This window comes from Anneissia japonica, unplaced genomic scaffold (genome assembly GCF_011630105.1).
Source record: "Anneissia japonica isolate Jap-2015-1 unplaced genomic scaffold, ASM1163010v1 scaffold287836_len1076198_cov165, whole genome shotgun sequence".
Lineage (NCBI taxonomy): Eukaryota > Metazoa > Echinodermata > Crinoidea > Comatulida > Comatulidae > Anneissia > Anneissia japonica.
This window is the reverse complement of record NW_022729021.1, coordinates 669,912-685,512: the sequence shown is the minus strand read 5'-3', so window position 1 is coordinate 685,512 and position 15,601 is coordinate 669,912. Positions and strand designations below refer to the sequence as shown.

Genomic DNA, 15,601 nt, shown 5'->3' with positions numbered 1-15,601 from the left:
GACTAAGTTTATGAAAACTTTGAAAAAAATATGGTAGAATAATGATGTTCATAAATGGAAGATGGTAAATACTGCAGGAGGATGCGATTGACATGTCCTTGATGTTTATGTTGATGGTGATGAGAGAGGATGATTTGTAGATGATGTGGATGATGTTTCGGCTGATTTCATAGATTATTATGAGCAGTAGGATACCTCAATAATGATTCACATGTTCTCCCCAGGCCCTTGAAGCGTCACGGTACCGTGACACGTCGAACATCATCCATCTGTGATCCTTGACAGTTAGTCGTGACGCTTGGTCCGTCACCTGTGACTCCTAATACAGTACTTGACCATGGGGCTTGCGGCTTGGCAGTCAGCATGTAATTGTTTAGTAGGCAGGTAGTCTAGACTGACTACAGTAAGAAAGAGATACGTTTGGATCTCTGCCAGATGCAGTAGAATCAGGCTTCCATCTGGGGTTTAACTAATTTTGAAATTTTAGTCACAAAATTTACTTTAAAAAAAAGTAATTAAATATATAAAGAGGTATAAAATTTGATCAGTGACTAGGATTTAATCTATCGCTACAGGACAGCGTGAGGTACAATTAAAAGTCCTTGGGAGGATTGATGCCATAGAGTACCGCAGTTGTGTCGTCACAACCCCAGGTGGCGCCCTCTGGACGTTGGTTACCGTTCATTACGCCTGAATGACTTTATAATCTTGATGGTTTAGAGTAGGGTTTCTGGAATAGACATTTATCAACATACTAAAAACACAAAAAGCTCACATTATATTAGAATACCGAATGCATATAATCATCAATTAACATTTACAGTACAACGAAAAATTAAGATACAAATTCGTAATAATTACGTTAGAAATTGGGATCAGTGGTTTGTCAGTGGAGAAAATGGCGTCAGTTGAACGCATTTTGTGTCGCCGATTGCAACGGAGTAGTATCGCGTGGTATGGTGACGTAACACTGTAGTACTCTATGGGATCACAACAATCACATAGTAGTCAGGGTTAACAAGCACAAGGTGGTTGTGGCATTGATGCTAAAAAATCTAAAGGAAGATGATGGTGGCGGTACTACAGTAGTACTGGTGATGTGCATGGTGCTGATGGTTGTGGTACTAGTATTGGTGATGTGCGTGGTGGTGATGGTTGTGGTACTACAGTACAGTCAGGAAATATCGCTTCGTATCTGCGCGTAACCACTCGTAGCCTGCTCGTAGGTACCGTTTGGAACGTAGCTACGAACCACTACGAAGGTCATTGTTATTTTAATTAGCTTTGCAATGATCGTAGGCTGGATTGTCGGACTGATAATCAATGCGTAAACAATATTGAAATGTAGTTTACCAGCTTTCAACACGTAAGCAATGTTGCAATTTACTAAATAAACAATGTTAGAACTTTATTGTTTTGTTATATCCTACCTTATTATTAAATCGATCATGTTTTAAAACTGTGTTTAGTTCGCTAGCTGGGTGGGTAACCTAGTGGGCATTCAGTATGTTCGAATTTCGATGTCATTTTGGCTTACGTACGGCCTACATTTTCCCCTATAGAGGAGGAGAGCAGACAGTAGTTATACTGGTAAACTTTCCAATTCGGAGAATTTTGATCTGATATTATTCTTCTGGTAGTAGGAATTTTCTTCTTTTAAATAATACTGATGACAAATCATATACAAATTATTACGATTTCTACAGACCACGTTGTTTATTGTTTACCGTAATTTGAAGCAGAACAACCTGCAAAGCGATCCAATACTAAATGGAAGTATAGAAATCACTACATTGCCGAATTAAGGCTAGTCATGCTAGACCGCATTTACTCCGTTTTTTTACTCACTGTTGCTCACAGCTTTTCAACATTTGCCACGAGGTTAACCTTTAACACACTTTACTGTGTTCTGATTGGCGCGCACTCTGACGTCTACTGCTGGCTAAGTTTTATTTTCCATTGAGTTTTCCATGTGACATTCGGTAATTTTACAACCAACGGACGTTAATTCTCCTTTATATTTATTATTTATCTTACTAAATCAAGACTACAAAATATTATTTGATGAACAATCTTTTCACATGTGTGTATTGCCATTGAGGACATCGTTTTTTGACATTTTAAACGAGGTAAAATAATTGTAAATGAAAAATAGCTAGGCCTAGGCTAATTAATTTTAAAAAAATAATACAGCAGTACAAACAAGTTCCTGTCGTGGAAGGGGAGACTCCCATGAAGTCAAGTGTATGTTTTTCTTATTGAAAATCAGTTCCATACTTTAAATTAACAGTCTAAATTCGTGTTTGCCATTCACAAATTATCAAACAATACATTGTTTATTCCAGTAAGCTACAGCAGTCTTTCTGCACATACAAATAAACAACATGCTTTTGCTTCGTAGGTTCGCTTCGTGTAGCCTTGCTTAGATTGTTTATATCAGGCTACGAAGCCTGCGCGCAGGTTAGATTGTTTATGTCAGGCTACGATGTATCTACGAAGCCTGCGCGCAGGTAAAAGTGCAATATTTCATGACTGTACTGTAGTACTGGTGATGTGCATGGTGCTGATGGTTGTGGTACCAATACTGGTGATATGCGTGGTGGTGATGGTTGTGGTACTAGTACTGGTGATGTGCGTGGTGGTGATGGTGGTAGTACTACAGTAGTACTGGTGATGTGCATGGTGCTGATGGTTGTGGTACTAGTACTGGTGATGTGCGTGGTGCTGATGGTTGTGATACTAGTACTGGTGATGTGTGTGGTGGTGGTACTAGTACTGGTGATGTGCTTAGTGGTGGTACTAGTACTGGTGGTGTGCATGGTTGTACTGGTTGTGGTATTAGTACTGGTGATGTGCGTGGTGGTACTGGTTGTATTACTAGTACTGGTGATGTTCGTGGTGGTACTGGTTGTGTTACTAGTACTAGTGATGTGAGTGGTGGTGATGGTGGTGGTAGTGATTTATAATAACATGAATGCAATAATGATCCAAATGCTGATGTCATTAGTAAGATCTAATTGGAATAGTGATCTTATCTGTTGATACTTATTAATATAAAACTAGAAAGTAGTGGAGAATAGCAAAAGCTCTGGTCTAAACTAGTGGTAGTGGAATCATCGTCTTGTTTTGTCTTGTTTTATCTGTAGGGCTATCTGTAGGGCTAAAAGGCTACAGTAGTTATACTAGCGCATCATCTTTAAAAAGAAAGTTTTAAGATGCAGTACACACAGTACTGTATTATAGCAAAAGATTAGGGATTGTGTCTCAATTCTCAATTCTACTCTCCATTTTACTACCAGAAGAACAACTCTGGAAGTACAGTAGTCATTCAGACATTGTGGGTTATCCTATCGCTAATTAGTTAAAATATTTTATCAAGTTGCTCCACTATATATATATATATATATATATATATAACAGTATATATATATTGCGTGTGGATTCTGTTTGTGAAAGTTGCTACTAATTTGGCCTTCGGCCATGATTTGTAACTTGTTTTTTAATGTGGATATATTTGAAATAAATAAAGTGAAATATATATTTTTCAGCTTGTTTACCTTCATTATATAATGAATTCCAATTATACATTCCATTCATTAACTATTTATCCTATACCTATATAAAAAATTGAAAAAAAAAAAAAAAAAACACAAACCACATTCATAATAATAGCATTCTTTGAATTTGTTTTTTCCTATACCATGGGTTTTGTCACCTTTGAATAAACAATGAACAGAAGAAATATGTGAACATGTGGTTGACGGTAACGACTTTATGATAGCCTTCAAGAAAATAATCCCTGGGGATTTTCGTTTCATATTTCTATCATCTTTGTTTTTGCATCTGAAGCCTTTTGCATTTATTAATTCACAAACGTAGATTGAAAAATACAAGGACGAGTGATTCTGGCGAAAATTCTTCACTGTAGTATGTCTCCCGAGAGAGGTTTTGGCAATGGTAATTTAGATTATTCAATAATTGATATACTTTTTTTTTTTTTTAACTTTATTATATTGGAAATGCAGTGGAATTTATAGATTTCATTACTATTAAAAATATATATGGATTTAAATGTATGTCTTATATATATATATATCCCTCTTACTAATAATGGAATGAACCTTAATGGATATAAAATGATGATCATATATAGTGGAATATAGTAGCCTACTTTTATGTGAAGACCATCACATCCCATTGTATGTCTAACCATCTCAACCGTTCTGTAGTTATAGGGGCAAAGACAACCACAGATATTTTATTTATTTACAATAGGCAGTGTTGACTCCAGGAACTTGCAGACAGGGGTCTAACAGGGGGTACCAACCATGGGGGCCACCTACTGTAGGTGAGGGTCCTAGAATATAAATCCTTTGTGGGGTTTTTATAGAGAGATTTAATAGTTCAGGATGGCCCAAAAAATTGTGCATTTAATCCACAATAGTGTTTGAAAATCGCAAAGTTCCTTAAGCATGAAATGTTCCTAGTTTTGGAATTAGACAGTTTGTTACAATGTTGAACAAAACATCATGCACTATTTTAAACATAATCCTCAACCAAATGCGAGTGACTTCCCACAGTTTAATTAAAAAGGAATTGATGCTCTCTTAACTACTGTATAGTCTCATTATGAGGTGTAGAAATGTGGATTATTTTTAGTCATCAGAAGTAATTGATTGAGTTTAGCCACATTCTTTGTAGAACTTACAGTACCTCACTATTTTATCAAACAACATAAAATTTAGCCACGAGAATGGTTTTATACACCTTTGTAAACATATTTTTTTTTTTTCAATTCAGGAAATCTGATTCTACAAACCAACCTAAATATTATTTCGCAAGTATAAATATGAACTATATCAATAAAATATAATTGTTTTATTTTACACATTACTGGTAACTTGTAACAAAAACAAAATATGCATTTAATGTATTTTGGGGGAATTGGATCTCTAAATGAACACTACAGTGTGCAAGAGTTGGAAGATGCAGTAATTGTATGTTTAAAAACTAACTACAAACCAACCTAAATATTATTTCGCAAGCATAAATATGAACTATATCAATAAAATATAATTGTTTTATTTTACACATTACTGGTAACTTGTAACAAAAACAAAATATGCATTTAATGTATTTTGGGGGAATTGGATCTCTAAATGAACACGATGCCTTTTGACTACAGTGTGCAAGAGTTGGAAGATGCAGTCAAATTGTATGTTTAAAAACTAACTACAAAATATGCATTTAATGTATTTTTGGGGAATTGGATCTCTAAATAGACACGATGCCTTTTGACTACAGTGAATGCAAGAGTTGAAAAATGCAGTCAAATTTTATGTATGAAAACTACTGCAAAAATGTAATCATTGATCAGTATAGTAATTTTATTATGTACTTAAGTATTTTGAGTAGTTTAAAAATAGTTTTACTATAAAATGTTAATAGTCTAGGTCTTGATGATTGTCTACTATTTGACTCCCAGTACAATAAAGTCTGTAAACTGTTTAGAAATTTAAATTGGTATTTAAGAATTCCTACTGTATGAAATTATATCAGCTGACAATATCAGCAAGGCCACTGTAGATCATGGTTTTCGTGCTCAGTTTAAACTTGTTATTGTTAATAATTTCGTGTGCATTCAACTAACATCTTGATAGAGCCTCGAGCAATATTGCTCTATGCTTACAGAATATTATTTGTTAAGTGCCCTAGATTTGATACGGAATTGACTTGTCGACCTTTTTTTCATCAACCGATGAACCATTTCGATATTAAATAACAGCATTAATAAAACTAGTTAGAATTGGCAGAGTTCATGGCAGAGTGTACCTCGGCTCGCTCTTAATATTCCAGTTATAATAACATAACTACTATTTTTTAGTAATAATGATAATGAAAGTTATGATAGGGCAAATTTTTAATTGCTTGTGCCATTCAGTGCAATGATCTGGGAATTAAGTGTTAACAAAAGAAATTGTTAAACATTTTGTGGATGAGTAGGCCTATTACGTTTAAAAACATTATTGTAACAATTACAGAAGTTGTAGGCTATAGTTGTTACTTTTTCCTTATAAATCATTTTTTATAATTTGAACTGATAATAACACGTATGACTTTATATGACCTTTTCAATCCACCACAGTGATATTATATAATGTAATTTTTTTTTAACAAGTTAAATTTTCTATGCTAACATTTGAACAGAACATTAACCTAGCAACAAGACATTTTTAAGGTGAAATTAGTTGTGGTCAGATCTAGGTTCATTAATTAGGTAGCATGATATAAAAAAAATGCAAGAAAATAAGCAATTGCTCTGATTGGAGAAGTCGCGCATCAGCATTTGTGGCATATCTAGGTGGTGTATGGGAAGTGCACGCCCTTTCTCTCCCCCCCCCCCCAAAAAAAAAAAAGCTGGCACCTCCAGTGAACCCCTACTGGAAATTCGAAGTAAAATATTTACACTCAAGTAGCTAAAAACTACCTTATTTTTCAAGCCATCTCCCCCTCATTTGATCATCGTGCCTCCCCCCACCCCAACTTCGCTTTCACACCCCCATTAGCCCTTCTCCCAATTTCAAGACTTCTAGATTTATGCTACTGATTAACATTTGTGAATATGATGATATGTAAAACATTTCTTATGTATCATTAATATTTTCTATTGTTTTTTTATATTTTTTTTTTACAGCTCCTCCGGTTCCACCAATTCATTATGCCAGGTTACATCGCATAGTATTGTTCATCTCAGTCACGGTTTGCCTTGTAATATTTATCCTTATAAGCTGGTGCATCTACCTCAGGTAAAGTTCGATGAAATTTATTAATTTTTATTAATAGTAAATTCAAGATAAACAGTACTTAGCAGACTAACAAATTTTATTGACGCACAAGCTTCCAACCACACAGTGACCTTCATCTTAATTTTGATTGAGATTTATTGAAGTTTTAATGAAATTATTTTATATTTATTGAAAATTATTACATATTTATTACTCATAATTTTATTAAAATTATTAATTCAAATTTATTTAGAAATATATCTTTAGAATTTATCTTTACCTAAAAATTCTCTAAACTAAATTCTACATTTTAGAATTCATTTTCAGTAACAGGGAATGGTTTGTTGCAATTTAGACATCGCCATCATTCTTTATAGTCATCTTTTTAATCCCACATCATCGTGAAAATCCGGAAGACGAATTAGTTGCGTCCATGTAACCGTGATTACACAGTTGCCGGTTGATCGATGGACATAAATAGAAATGACATGTTTTCGGTATTACTCGAGGCTAGCGTTGGTATTGAATATTGAATAAGATAATTTGTCATTTTTTGCCCATCTGTCAGTGTAGGATCTGTCTCTTATACACATCTAGATGTGTATAAGAGACAGGATTTATGGCATATGAGAGACGTTCCCTATAGTGTGGAAATCGAGCAAATTCATTTATTTAAAGCACGTTATAGTAATACAGTTTGCATTATGTTTAGTCTGTAGCCTAACCCATGTTCATGTTTATACGCATCTGTTTTCAGTGTAGTTGTGGTTGTGGTGTAGGCACTTTAGACAATGCATGAACGTACACGCGCTTGAATAAATAAGTTAAATACTGTATAGTAAAAAAATAAAATTGATTACTAATACTACTGATATATAATACTAAAAGTATCGAAATGCAAGCTATCGTGTAGGGATTCAATATTTCGACTTTAATTATGTCGTCATCAGGAATACTGATACTGTAGTAATATTTTAATATATTAGTATACATTATGGGAATAACATGCTAATTATTATTATAAATTTTAATATTACCAAAAATATACTTATTTATTCCTATAAATGCTACACAGAAGGAAAAAAAAATGCAATTACTTTAGCATTTTTTTTGTGTAAATTCTTATTTCCTGAAATGTGTTTCAGAATAAGAAATTATTTATCTATCATTAACAGTTATTTTGCCAAATGTTATGATAGATTTATTATTGGCCTTAAAATCTGCATTTCCAATTTTCATTAGTCAATTTATAAAAATATAAGACTGAATATAATGATTGTATACCCATATTTTCATAATTTTAATTGTGTGTTCAGTAAAATATTAAAAAAAAATTATATTGTATACTAGTACTACTAATATAGTTAATATTTTAATAGTAGACATTATGGGAATAATATGCTAATTATGATAATGATTTTAATTATACCAAAATAAACTTATTTATTCTTATAAATACTTCACACAGAAGAAAAAAAAACTAATTTTTTTTTCTCGTAAATTCTTATTTCCTAAAATTTGTTTCAGAATATTATTTATCACTAACAGTTATTTTACTAAATGTTATGAATGGATTTATTATTGGACTTAAAATCTACATTTCCAATTTTTCATTAGTCGATTTATAAAAATATATAAGACTGAATATCAAGATTGTATACCCATAGTTTCATAATTTTAATTGTGTATTCTGCTTTGTAATTTCTCACATCATCCTTCACTAAATACTTCCGTCATTTTCCTAAAAATTCTCTAAACTAAATTCTACATTTTAGAATTCATTTTCAGTAACAGGGAATGGTTTGTTGCAATTTAGACATCGCCATCATTCTTTATAGTCATCTTTTTAATCCCACATCATCGTGAAAATCCGGAAGACGAATTAGTTGCGTCCATGTAACCGTGATTACACAGTTGCCGGTTGATCGATGGACATAAATAGAAATGACATGTTTTCGGTATTACTCGAGGCTAGCGTTGGTATTGAATATTGAATAAGATAATTTGTCATTTTTTGCCCATCTGTCAGTGTAGGATCACATACATCATTTAGGAGAGATAAGACTTGGATGATAATTATGCATGGGTTGTAGTCATTTCGTACATTGTATTCATTTCGTCATTTTGTATGTATCAGTCTTAGAAACAATACGTGACAAATAAACAAAGGAACAATGGAATGTTAAACACAAAACGTCAACTTTATTAAATATTTTGTAGGTTACATAATGAATGGAATATCACACACACAAATTCTTTCTCTTTGTCTAATTTTTTATAAAGGAAATTATACTATATGCCTAATTTATTAGGACTTGACCCAAGAGGCACATTTTCACACATCTGGGAAATGGATACAAATAGAGTATTTAAAAATTTCGATATTAGCAAAATTATTTACAAACATAATCTTATGGTTCCCATGTTGAATTATTAATTTATTATTTATATATTATTCTAGAAACTTATAGTTACTTAACATCATAATTTTATAGTACCCATGTTGAATTATTACTTTATTATCAATATATTATTTAGGAAACTTATAGTTATTTACAGTAGGCGAGACTTTTTTTTATACCTTAGCGAACCCACCGGCTGCAAATATTGATGATCTTGAATGAAAATAAAATTTTATTTTTGGGCAAATATTGCACCCACCGCCAAGAAAAACTGGAAATTTCAGAAAAAAATAAAAGTTTTTCTTTATTTTTATTATGCCCTCCGCTGCCTTAAAATCTCCAAAGATAAGATATGTATATTTCTTTCTAACTATATAAATTTGAAGCATTTAACCAGCCTATTTTACATTCACCAATAAAATCTTATTTTTATTTTCTCCTCCGTCTGGATATTCTTGGCGAAACTATTTGCTAAATAAGAAAACAATTTTATTTTATTTTTGTTCTGTTCTTCTCCAATGATCTTTAAAAAAAATAAGCACACGAAACAAGGAATAAGAAAAGTCTCTCCTTAACATCATTATCATTTATCATCATCGCAGAACACCATCGTCAACAACACTGCCACCAACATTGCATCTTCATCGTTGCAGCGACTGTTCTTGTCACCGTCATCATTGTCAACATCATTAAAACCAACATCAAGATCATCATAACGTCATTGTCATTAAAATCGTTATTTTCATATCATCATCATCATTCATCACCATCATTATTAACAACATTAGCACCATTGTTAGCATCATCTCGAATATTAGCACTGTAACTTGGTGGTAAGATAGTTGCCATCCAATCCCACTGTCTTGGGCTCGATATAAACTATAAATCACCGGAAGAAATCTTAAACTCCCCTATAATATAATGAAACTGCCCACCTTTTCACAATATCCAAAAATAAAATTCAGAACTATTTTGATCAAGGCAAATCTTCTCCAGAAAATTGTATTTTTTCACTTGTTTATAATTGTTTATTTTGTCATTCAGATTTTAGGTTTTTATTTATTGATGATGGTATTTAAATAAATATTTTTATTGTACAAAACTATTTTTTGCTAGTAGTAGTAGTTTTGTATTTTACTGCTGATTCGACGAATGATACTCCTACAACAGATACATTTCGCATGATGTTCACTGGATAATTGTGAATGAAAGTTGTGAATTATCTGGATCTCAGGAAGTGTTCCCAGGGGTGGTGAAACCTAATGATGTCAAATACCATAGGGACCATCTAGAAAGTTTATTTCTAGCCTACGATTTCATTACTAAAGTCAGCATTTAGGGACGAACTTTCTATTTATGGATGCTTCACATTATTTATTGCATGAGCAGTAATTGTCCAGACAATTTCTACTTTTGATTGATTCATTTTATCCTTTATGATAATAATCGTAGCCATTTCTGCTTCTAGTGTGTTAGTGCACGACCAGTACAATGTAATTTCCAGGTTTTGAGGCTAATTCCTTTGTGGAGCTATACAAGATTTGGAAATTATAATTAATTCCATATTTTTATTCAAGTTTTAATTTGTAGCCAGGCCCAGAAAAAAAAAATGTTTGTGTCTCCGAACATGAAGAAAGTTGTTTCGATAAAATGCCTCCAACAACAAATGTTATCTGTACACTAGAGTATATATAGCCCAGCAGTTTATATTGTTGAATGTGTTTTACCCAAAATGTGTCCGGGACATTCATGTTGCCCCCAACCACCAGTTGTGTACTCCAGCCCTGATTGTAGCATCCGTAATATCTCTCAATTAAAAGAATTAAAAAATATATATATTTTTCTCACCAGTCTAAATTGTCCTTATTATTCTCTGCATAGACATTTATGTCTAAAATTCTCTGACGAAAACTGTTGTATGCCCATATATAGTCATGATGTGCCTATATATGGTCATGATGTGATGTCATCATGACCATATTAAGGCATGTCACATGTTTTTGTCAAATAAAATTTGATAGTCTGTATAGGGCTTTTGCTTTTGTAAAGGAAAAAGTATCTGAATCAATTATATTTTCTTGTTTTAATCTGTGTTCGATTAAAAGTTAGTAATTTTTTTTTATGAGCTTCAATGTTTGAATTAAATTTTTAAGGGTTTTCCCTCATTTTTTGGCATTTTTAAATTGTCATATTTTTAAGCCAATTTCATAAAATGTTTTTTTTTTTCATAGGATACTTGACTTTACCTTTTGGAGGAAAAGAGTAAAGTGTTGTTCTAGAGTATATACGATAGTACATTATGGCATTTGCTACATATGTTGTTGAAAGAATCTTTACTATGTTATTTCTCACCATTATGTATTCATAATAGGCCCAATAAAAAAATTATTAGTTTATCACACTCGCCTGCTTGTCTTCTGTGATATTGAAAAAAAAAAAAAACAATTTTGGAAAAAAAGAAATTGGAAATTCATTGGTTATTTTCCCTTTTTTTTGAGAAAAATTATTATTTTTTAATTTTTTGTTTTTTTAGTATAGTTAGTAGATATTGTTTGTATTATCTAAATCATGTTTTACTTTGAATGTCAATGCAGAAGCAAGCAACCCAAGGGTGATATTTGGCTTTAGCAAAATAAGAAATAAAAATATAAAAAGCCTCCTTCCCACATCACTTTTCTAGCCTAGATAGGGTGATAAAGTAATCATTTTTTTATAGGGCCTTATCTTAAAAAGACCACAGTTTTCAAGCTTTATAACATGCAGGGAATGCCTAGCTGATTTTATTATAAAAATTCTGTTTAAACATACATACACTTTTCGGCAATACATTTGCTCTCTTCAGTGTAGCGATTGCTATATTCATATTAATCATATTATACAAACCTGTATTATTTGTTTAACTGCAGGTCTTGAACAAATACTATAGCTAATTCTGTAGATAACATCAATTATGTATGAACGATTCTCTTGCAGGTATAGACGAAGGGAACAAGTACTGCGTGAAGATTACGAGGCAGCGAAGCAGAGCGCTCATCTTATTCCACCAGGGGAAACGTTAAAAGAATTGATTGAGCGCTCGCAGTCCTCAGGCAGTGGATCTGGTCTTCCTCTACTTGTGAGTGTTGTACGGTAACAGATTGGAATCAGTAGCTTGGGTCTACTGAAGCCTCGTTAGAAAAATCAATTAAGTCAAGATGGGAAGTCAGGCTTCAGAAAGCAAAAAATATATTATATAAGAATAATTGATAAGTGTTGAATATATTTTTTCCCAGTATGGCTTCTACTGTGCAATGTTTAAATTCAATTTCAANNTATATATGAATTCAAATGATTAAAAAACAACAGTTAAATAATTTTTATTAAATTTTTTGTTATTAATTAATATCAAATACATTAAATAACAAACACTATCAAAATTATAAAGATCTGGGTGACAACATTAATGTGCTTTGCCTTCCCTTTCTTGTAACAGAATTCAGTAATACAAATCAATAATAAGTAGTATTAATATGCATTTTATGTTATATTATCATTATTAATAATTAAGTAGAAATAGAAATGAAATTACAGTGGATTGGAGTCCTGGCACGCTAAAAAAGACAGATACTGAAAATGGGACATTTAAACACAACTGAAGTAAAATGTTTAAAATAATACTTAGAATCTCTCTTTGCTACAGCAAATTATATCATAAAATCCGATGTTAAAATATTCTTAGGTGCCTCGAGACCCTCTGTTTTTTTTGTGACCCCATTTAAGGTCACGACCCATAGAACTGCTGCTCTGCTCCCTAAAGCCCTGGCCAGACTATTAAACTTTATTTGACAGAAACATGTGACATGCCTATATATGGTTATTATGACATCACATCATGACCATATATAGGCACAATATGCCTATAAATGGGCATACAGCAGTTTTTTGTTGAAGAAAATTTTGATAATCTTGACTGGGTTTTAGTGAAATCATGAGAATTTGTTTATTAAAAGTATTACTTCCATCCTGTAAAGTGGCGAGTCACTCGCAGCAGAATGAAAATAAAATCAAATTAAAATTTAATAAGGACAAATGATCTATGAATAATTGGATTTCCATTCCATGTCAAAAGTGGTATAAATAAACTGTGAAACATAATTCATATTTCAAAACTAATAATAATGATTGTAATAGTAATGATGATAATAATTTCACTTTTATGTGGCAATGTACGGTGTATTTGGGGCCTCGGATGTGCGACAAAATGGTTTGTGTATACTGTCATTGGTTGACATGCTTCAAGGTCACGTTTCTAATCAACATTGATTTTTGCATTAACCTTCAGGTTCAACGTACTATTGCCAAGCAAGTTCAGCTGGTGAAGTCCGTCGGGAAAGGGCGGTTTGGTGAGGTATGGCTAGGAAGGTGGCACGGCGAGCCAATCGCCGTTAAGATTTACCATACGGCCGAGGAAGCTAATTGGTACAGAGAAACTGAAATCTACCAAACTGTTGTGATGCGTCATGAAAATATTCTTGGTGAGGAAAGGAAGTGTATAATAGATCACATGATTCTTAGAAAATTAGTGTATGTATCAACGGAGGCATTTATATGACAGGAATTGTAATTACCTTAAAATTATATTTGTCTTCTATTCATGCATTCATTTCTTATTTGTAGGTAGACCATTCATAAACATCTTTTATTTTAAATGTCAAAAATACATAATATCTATTGTCCACCAAATTAATGAAATTCAGATATAAATTTATACCATAGACAGCCAAACCTGTTAATGCCGTATATTCTCGCACATAAAGCTTGGTTTCCATGCAATCGCTGCACGCTATCGCTGACAGCTTTTGGTGATGCTGAATGGTCGGTCTTATCAGGGTGCCTACCGGATTGCATCATTGACTGCTACTCAGTTCAATGATTGTACAGAAAATACTTTAGCACCAGTGTAGCAATTTTGAGGAAACCAGTCTTAAGGCAATCCGCCGAATTTGTCTTCATTGTCTTCATACTGTGTCTAGTCAGCTAAAGACAGAGCCAAATGTAGGGCTAATCTTCGAAATATTATTATTATATGAGCTTTTAAATGTTCATCAAAACCTAATTTCTCCGGATTTAAATTTGCGTTTAATCACAGTAACAGTTATTAGCTTCATTTCAGTAGTAAATTTGCGGACAATCCGCACAGATCTTGTATGCGTTGGGCATATAAGACGACTCCCTGCTTTTCAATCGTAAATCGTAATTTGTTACTTTAAGTCTTGTTTTAAAGTCAAGAATATGCGGTAGCAATGGGTGGCATTTCCTAATAAGTAAGAAGGTGCTAATAAAGATTATGGTATATGATGGCATGTTATACGGCCTTTGTTTTACCTTGCAAAGATATGTATGTTTAATTTTTTGTTTAGTACTTATAAATCTATTTTATCTTTGACTTTACATATCTATAGAGGGTGGTACATACACTATGTCACTAATTTTTTCACCACTCATTAACATGCTTGGCACTTTCACCTTTATTTAAAATTCTGTTTAATAAATATTTGAAAACCTAATGTAATTTAATATCCACTAAGTCATTGGTTTTATTTCCATTTACATAATTTATCTTCGATATTATGATAAATCTTAAAAATCTGTGTAATTTTGTTTATGTGTGTTATTTAATGCTGTTTTATAATCAATTTTCCTTGAAATTTTAGTGGTGATGTACAGTAATTGGTGTTTTACGATGCTTGTCTGCCTATACCAGAGTAGACCTACTTCCAAATAAACATAAAATACCAGATGTAAAAAAATTTAGGAGTTTGTACGCTTTTCTCTTACAGCATTCATTGCAGCTGATATTAAGGGAACCGGCTCGTGGGCACAATTTCTATTAATTACCGATTACCATGAAAACGGTTCACTTTTGACCTACCTTCAGATGCATGTACTAGACACTCGTGCAATGCTGAAGCTCGCACATTCAGCAGCATGCGGACTCGCTCACCTGCACACAGAAATCTTCGGTACAAAAGGAAAGCCGGCCATTGCTCACCGTGACATCAAAAGTACAAATATTTTAGTAAAACAGAATGGAACGTGCGTGTTAGGGGACATGGGGCTGGCTGCTAGATACTTATGGTAAGTGCACTGAAGCGGAACAGTAGGCGTCTTCACAAAATGGCGGTCAAAATGGTTTTTTAATTAAGTTAAATAGTTAACTATACTGATTTCAAGCTTTTGGAGCCCATTTTAATAATAGTAATAAATAATAGTTGGATTTATATAGCGCATTACACCTGAGTCTCCAAGCGCTGAAGCGTGTACTACTCATACTGTAACTTGCTTTTCCCCTAAGGGTCTCTTCGATTCTGAGCTACCCCGGTAAATCGGTGCCAGCTACTCTCATCTGTAGACAACAGGGGTATGGACCCGTAC

At 32.9% G+C, this 15,601-nt stretch overlaps 1 protein-coding gene across 1 annotated transcript in view; it reads left to right on the top strand.

The window, feature by feature from the left end:
- The window catches only part of LOC117114574 (bone morphogenetic protein receptor type-1B-like), a 64,324-nt gene that overhangs the window by 35,937 nt on the left and 12,786 nt on the right, over positions 1-15,601 (top strand). Inside the window, exons 4-7 of the mRNA XM_033258248.1 lie at positions 6,695-6,806; positions 12,161-12,302; positions 13,509-13,701; positions 15,007-15,304. Coding sequence (XP_033114139.1) covers positions 6,695-6,806; positions 12,161-12,302; positions 13,509-13,701; positions 15,007-15,304 — 745 coding nt within the window. The remainder of the gene's footprint in view (positions 1-6,694; positions 6,807-12,160; positions 12,303-13,508; positions 13,702-15,006; positions 15,305-15,601) is intronic.